The sequence below is a fragment of the Mycteria americana genome, chromosome 8 (genome assembly GCF_035582795.1).
Source record: "Mycteria americana isolate JAX WOST 10 ecotype Jacksonville Zoo and Gardens chromosome 8, USCA_MyAme_1.0, whole genome shotgun sequence".
NCBI lineage: Eukaryota > Metazoa > Chordata > Aves > Ciconiiformes > Ciconiidae > Mycteria > Mycteria americana.
Genome location: NC_134372.1, coordinates 645,950 through 657,656, shown reverse-complemented (window position 1 = coordinate 657,656; position 11,707 = coordinate 645,950). Strand labels below are relative to the sequence as shown.

The window sequence follows — 11,707 nt, the reverse complement described above, 5'->3', positions numbered from 1 at the left end:
CCGCGGGAAGGCCTTCTGCTGCGGCTCCTCCCCGCCGGCCCGCTCCCCTGCCCCGCCGCGGGGCCTGTCCCTGCCGGCGGCCCCTCAGCTGCGCGACTGCTCCGGCTCCCCTCCGCAGCCGCCGCGGGCTCGAGGCCGCAGGGTCTTGTCCCGGGCCCGTCGCAGCCGAGCCCCAGGGGCGGCCCGCGGCGCTCCCCGCCCGGCCGCGCCGCCGCCTCCGCGCCTCACGGCGGCCGGGCGGGCGGGGCAGCGCGGAGCGGAGCATTGTGGGGCAGAGGAAGGGGGGGGGAGAGAGACTGTGCGGGCGAGGTGCATGCCGGGATCGGGGCGGGCGGCGCTCGGAGGCCCAGCGCGGGGCAGTCGCTCGCTCGGTGTCTCGGGGCGTCGGCGGCGACCGGTGGGCTCGGGCCGGCGGCGGCGGAGGAGGCTCCTGCCCGTCGGGGATGGCGGACGCGGCGGCCTCCCCCGTGGGGAAGCGGCTCCTGCTGCTGCTGGCGGCGGGGCCCGGTGAGGGCGAGGCGGTGGGGCCGGAGCCGGGGCCTGCGCTGCCCTCCCGGGCCTGGCGGAGCGGCACGGTGCGGGCCATGAGCGGAGCCGTGCCCCAGGACCTGGCGGTGAGGCCCTGGCGGCGGGGGGCTGGGGCGGCGGGGCGTCGCGGGCGGGGACGCCGCGGGTCGGGCCGCCCGCGTGGGCCGCGGCCTCCCGCCGCTGCCGGGCAGGGCTGCGGTGCGGGCGAGGCGCCGGGGCCGGGGCCGCGGGGCGCCGCCTCCCCCGGGTGGGTCGCGGCAGCGCCGTGCTGGCGTCCTGCGCCCTCGCTGGGGCGCGCCGCTCGCCGCTGCCCGCCGGGCCTGCCGGGACGCGCTCCGGGCCGAGGGGCGGCGGGCCCGGCCTGCGGCGAGCGCGGTGGCGGAGCGGCCCTGCGAGCCGCCGGGGCATGGGTCTCTCCGGGGCGGAGAGCGTCCGGCGGCCTCAGGTGCGGCGGCTGGAAGTAACCTACGTGCGAAACAGATGCTTCTGGGATGGTTCTGCTTTCTGATGCCGATACGTCTGTGTGACTTCTAAGTGTTGGGTTGGTTTTTTTCCGGGAAGATGTTAAGTATTCTTGGTCGGAGTAAACGGCGCCCCTTGTTTGAAGGCGTAGTTTTGAGCGGGGAATATCGGTTTTATTCTGTCTTAAATTCTGTTTTCAGCTGTTGAGAATTTGTGCTTCATGTAATGTGTTTAAACACTCTTTAGCATTTGTTTGGTTTATTTCTAGTATAGCTCAGTGAGTCGCTTGGGTGGAGATCTTAGAAAGAGCTCTTAAAAGGTATCTGTGCTCTGTCTCTTTGCATGTGTCTGTTCTGCAGGTATTCCCTGTAAGCGATGACATGCTTCTGAGAACTATGGCTGCTAAAATGACCCGTGTTAGGGGGAATGAGGTTCTGTGTTCGTGAAGAGTTTTGTTAGTTCTCTTTATGATTAGCTTTATAAAAATGTGTTGGTGTTACGATAAGTTCTTTGGGCCGCTTTGCAGAGTTCCAACTTTGAGAAGTTTCCTTGACTTCCTGTGGCGATGCTGCTTTCTTTGGCCTTGTTTTAGAGCTGCAACTCGGGCCGTCGGTAGGAAGTAGTATGCTGGTTTTAGCTTTGCAAACCCAGGTGGCCTGGCACCCTATGTCTGCCGTTGAGAGCTGTGGCAATGCACTCTATCTACGCCCTTATTTGTTTAAGGAAGAGGAAAACCCAAAACATGCAGAAAGGGGATCTTCAAAAGGAAAATGGGACAACTGTTTGAGAGACTATCTGAAACATGAAAATGTATTGGGGCTAACTAAGGCCTGGTCTGGAGAGCTGCTCTTGTAGCAGACTGCATTTGACATGTGTATCATCAGTACTCTTGCATTATGGAATCATCCAACCCAAATATGAGTATGATGTAATGAATTTTTGCTGTGCCTGATCTTATTGCTATCTTGATGGAAGGACTGGTGGAGTGTTTCTTTTTTTTTTTCCTTTTTTTGTGGATCTCTGTCCAATAAAAGGTGGTCAGTTGTCTCCTGGTTAGTCATTGCTGTCCAACCATGTGACACCTGTTAGACTACCCTAACAGAGTAAGTGTGCTTGAGAGCATGGGAAGAATAGGATTTTTCTGGGGTGCGAATTCATTACCTTTGTTCAGCACTGTGGTTCTCACCCTAGTTCCTTTCATCAATAACCTTCCACTTCGCACAGTTTCAGTGATGCAGCTGTCTCTAAACAGTATATTCTCCAAATCTGTACAAGAACTCTTAAATGTGAACTGTGTAAAATACTCAAGGCAGATTTTCAGAGTTCTGTACTGTGGAATATTTAGTGTTGTCATGGAACCTTCCATGCATAATGAACACTGCTTTGACAATGATAACGATGTACTATCAGAAAAATAAGTCGTCTTTTTAAACTCATTCTGCCAGAAGAAGTGACGAGTTGGCACGAAACAGTGAACCACAGTTTAGGAAATACTCATCTAAGGTAAAGTAATAATGTGGACTAGGTCTGAAAAAGGCTAGGAAAAAATCTCTTCTGCTCTTTGGGTTACTTAAGTCTGCTTTCTCGTGGTATCCTGTAACGATGGTTTCACTTACTAGTCCGTAGTCTGATGTTGGGCTTTTAGAAATACAAAACTGCAGTCGAATATCTACACCTTTCCAAGGCAGAAAACTCGGGAACAGACAAGAAGTATAGAACTTAAAGCATTTCAGAAAGCAGCTGAAATAGCTTTGCTTTTTTGTTTTGGTTTGTTTTTTTTAATACTGCAATTTTAGGAAACTTCCTTTTTCTGGTGGGGTAAAGCTTCCGAAAAGGTTTTGCTTTTTCTCCCTGTATAAATTTGATTATAGAGAGTAGCTCTTACATATCCTTACTTTGGTAAAATGTGGAATAATCTAATTATAGTTAGTCCACAAAAAATACATGTAATGGTCACTCCTACTTGTGCTATCTTCACAGTACCTAGAAGAAATCCTGAGGAAAAACTGTGCCGCCATTAGAAAACAGCTTTACCTCTTCTAGCTAGAATCAGATCTTACCCTTTTTCTCAAAATGTCTATTAGGACAGAATCATAAAAGACCTGTCAAGCTTTAGCTCAGTATTGTCCTAATATTGTAAAAGGACGTGTTACATGTTAATGGTACAACAGCTCAACGTGTCATATGCAGGACAGTAGTGCTTTTGCTTATGTGGAAAACAGAAGTGTCTGAGATGACTATTTTAATGCATAGACAAGCTATACAAATACTGTGGAAGTTAGGAGGCCTAGGACACAAGGTGTTTTGAGTAGGACTGTTTTGGAATAATCCACATACACTTCTTATGGTAGATGGTAGAGAAAGGGTAGGGGTTTCCCCCCTGCCCTTTATGGATAGTAAGTTATGTCTCACACAAGTTTTTTTATGTCTGAGTTTTTATCTATTTCCTACAGTAATCTGCACATATAATTTAATGTATTCTGAAGACATTTTCATTTGTACTTGGTATGTAGATTATACAGCTTAATGAAAACATGTAGTAATCTAAAGTATCTTATTGATAAGGGATTTCATTGAATAAAGGTGATATTTAGAAATGATCTGGATTGTGGAATAAGCTTAATTTACTTTGCAAGTAATCAGAACTGTTGGAGTTAACCATAAATATCAGGGTATTTCAACTAGTTTTTCTAACTGGAAAACTAGTCACACTGGAAAAGAACATATCTTCCTGTCTGGAGACTGTATGTAGTAGATGAGGGACGCTGGAACCCTACCAGACTGGATTTAGATTTATGTGCTCTCAAGCAGTTTTCGGATGCTACTTGAAAGTCATCTTGACAGTAGGGAAGAATGTGGGAAAATGTGCATATACTGTCTGTTTGGGATAGGGTGTGTGGAGGTTCTTGCCAGCTGTGCATATGTGTCTGCTGCAGAATTTCACTTCTCTCTGATTGGGACTGAATGGGGAGTTTGTAGAGGCTTTCAAACTGCAATAGATATGGAAAGAGGAGTTTTCAGACAGGGAGTTGAAACTGGGACTCTGTGGAAGTGGTGGGAAGGTTCACAGCAAGCTGGGCTTGTATGAGTCTGGGATATCCAGGTTGCCTTCTTTGCCACTGTACTCGTCTCCATTTCCTTCTGTCCTGCAGAGGTGATCATATTCCTGGATCATTCTTCTGGTTAGCAAGACACTTGCATGCATTTGCATATTGAAAGCGTATGTGAGGGGAACGGACCGCGGAAGGTGGTCTAGGCTTTGTCTCGCTCCCTCAGTAATGTCTCCTATTGCTGCTGTTGAAGGCAGAATACTGGGCTGGATGGATATTGGTAAGACCAGTAGGCATATCTTTAATGCTTCTTGTTGTAAAAGAGATGTTTAAGAACAAAGAGGATGTTGGACACTTTTTCAAATAAATTTTTACTTGCTTTGCAAGTAAAATACAGTTCTTTGAAGGAGAGCTGACTGCAAAAGTAGTGGATGTAAGTTTTCTCCGCTCACTCTGTGATACTTTATTGGTGGCCTAAGTACTATGAACACTTGTAATGCCACAGGTTTTTTTTCTGATAGCCTTTCTGTCTTCCCATGTGTGAAAGACAGACATCCACACTGAAAAGTTTGCACTCATATGGTGAGCAGTGTCTTCTGTGGCTCCACTGATTACTTTTCTCAGGGCTCAATAGGGTCATGAGGGATTCTATAACCATTTATACTACTGAAATGCAAGGAGCAGGGATGATATGAGGGGGGTGGAATACCTCTGCATTTGTAGCTCATGTAAGTATAAGTTTACGTGATTTATTTAAAAAAAAAAAAAAGTCTTGGCCTCTTTGGCAGTGTAACTGCAGTAGAGGAAACTCAGTGTGACTTGCAAAATTCTCAAAAGGATCTTGGCAGATCTGAAGTGGTTATTGAGTTATAGCTGAGGGATGGGGTGGAGACCCAAGCTGATGAGCCTTCCCAGTCTTGTGCCATCTCTGGTGTCCCAGTGTCGTGCTCACTGAGCAGTAAGGGGCAGGGCAGATGGTGGCTGTGGAAGGAATGGGTAGGACTGATCTCGGCAGTGGTGTTACTAGGGCTGGCAGTGGGACTGGGAGGTGAAGGGCTGTTCCTCCAAAATACATGGAGAAGTGTAACATGGAATACCTGGTTATGGAGAAGTAACAGTAACAAAATTTGTGTGGCGGTGTACAAGAGAGGCTTATTAGCCTTTGGTTAAACCCTTCGCAGAGCTGTCCTTACACAACACTGATTCCGTGTCCACTGGGTACCTTCTCACCCTGCTGTCTTCCACGTTTCTGTTAAGACACTCCAAGTTCCTATCTTTTTTTTTCCTCCCCTTTTCGTTATTTGAGGATACTTGTTATAATTTCTTGACACCTGATAGCAATTACTGTACATGTGCAGGGGTTTCAGTTGAACTGCTTTATTCCTGGGGATTATGGAAATGCCCACTTTGAACGTTCACTGTGCCTACATGGTGTTTATGCAGCGTTTCTGATATTTTAGGAAGTGTCACACTATTGAACATGTGCTGTGCTGATCTGCACGTGTGCAGTAATTTCAATACATTTTAAACTTACTGGACTTGCACAAAGTAACTATGTTTGGGGAAATATGTCTAGGTAGGAGTATGGAAGCTCTAGATTGAGAAGGTAAGCTTCTAAGGCAGAGAAACGCTACCTTTAATACAGCAGTCTGAGTATTTTACGTTTGCATCAGTGAAAGAACAGCTGTGCTGGACAAGGTCAAAGGCCCACCCAGTCGTCCGTCCCCCCCCCCTACCCTGTCTTGCACTGGTCAGATGTGCATGTTCCTGCGCGGCTGGGGAAGGAGTCAAAATTGTTAAGCCTTCCACCAAGAGGCTGCCAGGTGGGAGTTTTCTGAAATGATGCTTAGCTGTAAAATCACACACAGCATGACTGCTATGTATTTGCATCAGTGAAGGGCTATAAAATAAGTTTTTGCTCATCTGATAATGGATGCTGTGTAGAGCTCACTGACTTGAAAATATTAGATTGACTTTGGAGGGTTGATCTCTTCCTCCTTCTGTGTGGTGTTGCAGCAGAATCAATGATTTCAGATTCCCTGGTTCAGACTTAGTGAACCATGATTATTTGACTTTGGAAAATTGCTGCTCAAATAGGCTTACTCCTTAAAATGTATATTCAAGGAATCTTGTACTAGAGTTAACCCATCTTCTTTATATTTAGTGGTAATTGCATCTACAAGTTTTATTTATACTGATATAAGTGATACGAAAAATTGTAGTGTTCTTGCATGTTAAATTCATAGGAGTATTCAGGTCCAGCTTTTGCAAGTGAAAGCTGGAACGTTACTGTGTACTGGCAAAGTCTGTCTGCAGGAAGCTCCTTCTAAGTGTTTGCATTTGCGGATCAAACTGTTTGCCTTTGAAGAAGTTGCATGTTCCAATTACAGGCAGAAGAGATTTAGAGATTTCATAAAAATTATTTGTTTTGACCTTTTTGAATATTGTTTTGTAGTGTTGAAGTATAACAACAGAAACAAGGAAAAAAGGCTAGAAAAATAAAACATACTTTGTCAGGACCTTAGATTTTTTTCCCATCGTTGTCAAAACATAGCATATTTTTCCTTTGGCAGTTTATTTTCTTGGGTGGACAGTGTTGACATAGTATGTACAAGCCTTGCTTTTTGCCAAATAAAATGCCATAGGCTTGGAAAGTAGAAACCATATGTTTTATGGTCTGTTTGGAGAATATATAGTCACTTCATTTAGCTGAATTTTTAGTTATGGCTACAGAAAGCAGTAGACTCGGTAAGACCTGTGCAAATAGAGTAAAATTTAGCAAGTTGAATACTAGTACATGTAATAATAATTTTGGTCCCTGTCAACACATTTGTTGGTATGTTTTTCTCTAAGGCGGTTGTATGCGTCGCACTTCAAATAAAAACAAAAGACTGAATCATGCATTTGCAACGGCAGTAGTTCAGTGCTGTAACTGGTAAGGTTTTTGAGCTACAGGTTGGCAGCTGGGAGTCCATTTTGTCATTCAAATGGTTGCAGAAAGTCAGATTTGTGTAATATCCGTACTAAGATGTTTTCTCAGTTTTCAGTGGAGGTTTCAGTGGAGATACTAGAAGTTTGAAAGGTTTCTTTTGTTTGTTTGTTTGTTTATGCTTCTAGGTGTGACTGCCGTGCACTGCCTGATGCAGAAATTCCTGTGGAATACTAGCAGTTGCATACTTTTTTCTGTCAGGCTTCAAATGGAAGACTGATTATTTCGTAGGAGGTGAAAACACATGGACTTGTGGATATGGAGCAACTTCTACTTGAAATGCAAGTGATTATGACAAAGTTGTTTGGGGGTTTTTGTCTCGAGTTATTACTGTGTTACATCTCTCTGCTTTGATGGCAGTCCATTTCCTAAACATTTTGGATGAAAAAGGTAGGCGGGTGTTTTAACTGAGCAACTGCTTCAAGAAATCTCTTTGTAGTTTTAACTTCTTAAGGTACAAGACAATTTTTTTTTCTGTAGGAAAAAAATCTTCTGTATGTAGTGTCTATGTACATATTGCTTGGGCAAGTTGTGCGTGCTGAGTAGCTGTTTTCTTTTGGCTGATCTTGTTCTGTGCTTCAGTGAATTCCTTGATTATTAATTAGTCTGACCATTCTTTATTTCCTTCAGGGTCTGTCTTGTGATTGTTCAACATTTCTAGGGTTTTTCCATGCACATAGTTTGACTTGTCCATGTTGCCACCATGTGCTTGAGGTTTTTACAGAGCTCCCACTTCTTTAACCAGCTTCCTAGGTGATGGTGGCTTGAAAAATACTTCTATCTAGCCACATCATGTTCTTACAGAAACGTTTGGAGAAATGCCTTTCCAAGAAGACTTAGCCAGTGTAATGAAAGTTTGTGTATCATGTTCGCGTTTCGTTGTTGAATAGCTTTTTAATGCGGTCATTAAATACATTTGCTCATACAGTAGCTTCTCTTGATAGTGTTAGAGCGCTCTCTGAGTAGTCTTAATGTTTCCAGTTTCAACTGTTGATTACAGAACCAAAACAAAACTCTGTTTTACTTCCACATAGTTACTGTCCTGAGGTCACTATGCTTGTGACTCCAGCTAGTTGTGCAGTGCTTCATGCTTTCCCTGTGAAGCCACTGGTGTCTGCATCTAATAATTTGTGCTACCTCCTTTTGATTAGATGCTCTATTTTATCAAGGCATCCAACTTTTCAATCAGTGGCAGATTTATTTTCTTCTGTAGTCTCTAAGTATGTTTTATTTTGAAACTTCTTATTGCAAGCTTATCTGTCGTTGGAAAAAACCTTACTACTTCTGTCTTGTTATTGTTGATTAACTGATCATGCTCTGCTGAGGTAGTGCTGCTTGGTAGTGACTGCCTTGTTGCCAGTACTCGCTGTTGGGAGTCCCTTTTTAGTATCTCGCCTACAGTAGATGGTGATGCTCCGTTTGCAAAACACAAAGATAGATGGAGAGGTTTTCTTGTATAGTCAAGTTTTCTTTGCAGTTTTGCATGCTTAGCAGACCTTTTGCCATCTTTCTGAATGTCCTCCGAAAAGCCATGGTTTTGTTCATGCCCACCTTGTTCATTTTGGCATTAATAACTGTATTCAGAGATGAGTTTCATTTGCTAGAGTTGCTTAGTATGCTTAAATGACATTGAGGTGGGTGATTCTGGAGAGAGGCTGACAGTTTCTTAGACATTCGTCTAAAGAATAGCATAATTTTCTGCTTCAGAAGAATAGCTTTGGTTTCTTATTTTCAGATTATTGAGAATGTGGCATTAAGCTCCAGGTTAAAGCTTTTCTTTGCGATTTGGTTTCTTTTAACTGTAGTCATGTGATCTATTATCTAATAACCTAAAATAAATTTTTTACTTTATCCAATTTCATCTATAAAACTCAGCAGAAATGAGATGTACTGCTACTTTATCACTAATGTTTTTTCAAGGAAGATGCCAGACGTGGAAAGCAAAGGAAAAAGAGTGAGGCAAACCAGAACTAGCAATTGGAATAGCCAATTTTCAGAGGCTGCGATTGTAAGAACTTCCAAAAGTTCCTCAGGTTCTTCTCTGGTCTGCGTAAGGGTACCGTTAGACTTGAGGCCAGGAGTGTGTCCAAAGCAATTTGATACTTTTTATGCCAGCTTTATCAGTGACATTAATTATGTTGCAATAATAATTCTACTGCTCTAATATTTACCATTTTAAAACTAATAATTTTCATCCTGCTGCTACCATTCCCCTTAGACTTTTGTAAATCCCAGCCTTCTTCATTTTCAGTGCAGTGCCATTTAACGCTTTGGATACTCAAGTTCAGGTTAGATGCAGTAAGAGGAAGTCCTTCATATCATATGTACGCTATGTAGTTAAAACTTTCTTTCACTTTTAACTCCTTCCATTTATTGCCATTCTTTTTTTGCAGCCCCCCTCCCCCAGCCTGAAGCTTACTCTAATATTTGGCAAACCACTGGTATTGTCTTAATAGACTGATAGTTATCAGGTTCTTTCTTCTTATTTTTAAATACAAGTGCTGTATTTGCTACTTGCCCATTATACAGGTACCAATTTTAAATTGTTTAAAAGATCTGAGTATCAAACCTGCAATTTAAGGTGTTGCTTTTCCTTCAGAGTTCTGAACTGGAGGTTCCTCATAATTTTCTTGCTGATAGTTGGGTTGTAGAATACTTGGGATTAGGAATGGCCTGCTTGGACTTCTAGGTGATTTGTTTTGTGAAACAGAAGATATCATCATCTCTACAGTCCAAATAGCTGCAGAAAGAAACAGTAGTCAAAAAAGATTGTCTTTCTATTATTTCACTGAAGTTGGTTTTTATGATACTTTGATTGGGATGCAGGCAGACATCAGGTAAAGATGCATTTTAGAAGAAACAGTGACGAAAAGCACAGTATTTGACAAAAATATGTATGTGTTTCCAAAACAAATTTATTCTGTGAAACTCTCACTTTCCAGTAGCTCAAGGATTTCAAGTTACTAATAGCAGAGAAAATTCAGAACTGTTAATTTTAGTATAAATTAAGGCAAAAAGGTGTCAGTTTTTAAGGATAGGCCTGGGGAGTGGTGAATGAGTTCTTAGTGTACAAAATGGGCTGGTGCTGCTTCAAAAGGCAGTCTGTCTCTGGCTATGCAGCGAGGAGGTCTCTGATGGCAGGAAGTTTCTGTAGGAATGCAAACATTTTCTGAAATAAAGTTCCTCCTAAAAAGCAGAGCATAGCGATTAACATATTTGGCTCTGCCTGGTGTAAAACACACCACAATTACTGGATTCATTTCAGAGTGTGAGGGATGTTACATAACTGGCTTGCAATACGGCTTGCATAAAGTGGTGCTGTGTCTAATGTGCATGGCACCGCAGTTTTTGATTCAGTTGGTTTGACAGTCTCATGTTGACCATGCAGCCACAGGGCTATGAGGTTACTGTTAGATCCCAAATTTGACTTGGATAACATTTGTTATCCAAGAGAGATACCTGGCGCAGTCATTTTCTTGTTTGGCGTAAACCAAAACTCTCCAAATCAGCTCGTACCTGGAAGTGTTCAGCTGCTTGACAGTTGTGAGTTTTACTGGATAAAGTGGAAAAAAGCAGTGCACCATGTGGGAGAGATAATAGTCCAGTGTTTTATGTTCCTGCTCTTAATATGTAAGAAAAAACTTGTCAATGAAGACTTCAGTAGAGGAGTTTGGTCTGCTGTTATTAAGTCAATATAGTAGCTAGCTACTATAAAAAAAAAAAAAATTGCCCTTCCTATCTCTTGTGCACGATGCTTCATTGGACCCTTAAGCAAACAGCGTGGAGGAAGATGGCAGGAAATGAACAATTCCTTGTGTGTGCTTAGTTTCTAGGCCACATGTTGCCTAAATGTACCCACCGTGGAGTCAGCTGGGTTGCTTTTTCAAGGGGAAATGATGGGACTGTGTAGTGACAGTGGTGAGGCAATGTCCTGGTGCTTTCAGTAACAGCAAGCTGCTAGAGCATGATTTGGTCTTCATCTAAGCTCTTCTAAGGGTTTTTACCCATCTAAATTTCTAAAACACTAACTACGTAAACTGACTACAAAGAACCTCCAGAACATTTTCTCAAAGTGCTGTTTTGAAAGTAGCATCTTAAACATACTTTGCATACAGAATTATAAATGCATGTATTTGTTACTTGGTATGTATCAGGAGAATAAAGCACTATGGTACGTGGAGACTTTTTAAATTTCGAACAAGTACTTTGCTTCAACTAATGATCCAGTTTGCATGGTGGCTAAATCTCACGGGGAGGGGGCAGAAGTACTGAGGCCACCCTCGATCTGCCTTTTGCATTTGGATTGTATTAAGTGGAGTCTTTGGAGTTCCAGGCTCAAGGTAAACCTGCTTGTACTTCACCTTGTGTTGTAAACAAAATTGTACATCAGCTTTAAGTAGTGTCCTGTTACAAGGATGAGGTAGCATGGATTGAGGCCAGACTAGATTGCTCTCGCATTCATGCCTGCGATAACGAAGCTTGTGGACTGTCTCTGTGTCACAGAGGCACCAACAGGGCTGGTTGTACAGGGCTCTGAGTGTTGCTCATTTTTGTTAAAACAGGAGCGTGGCAGTTGCAGTGTGCTCTAAAATGACTGTGAACTGAAGTTGGTGCAGAATGGGGTAGGGCCTTCCTGAAGATGAGGCTTCTTCCCTTGCATTTTGTGGTTTGTGTGTAG

General features: G+C 43.5%; 1 protein-coding gene across 2 annotated transcripts in view; it reads left to right on the top strand.

The window, feature by feature from the left end:
- Positions 1 to 331: 331 nt before the first annotated feature.
- The window catches only part of KDM3B (lysine demethylase 3B), a 72,051-nt gene continuing 60,675 nt past the window's right edge, over positions 332 to 11,707 (top strand). For both annotated transcript variants that reach the window (XR_012776795.1, XM_075509360.1), the window contains exon 1: positions 332 to 614. Coding sequence is in view for 1 of the 2 variants with exons in the window: in XM_075509360.1 (XP_075365475.1) it covers positions 444 to 614 (171 nt within the window). In the remaining variant the exon portion in view is untranslated. The remainder of the gene's footprint in view (positions 615 to 11,707) is intronic.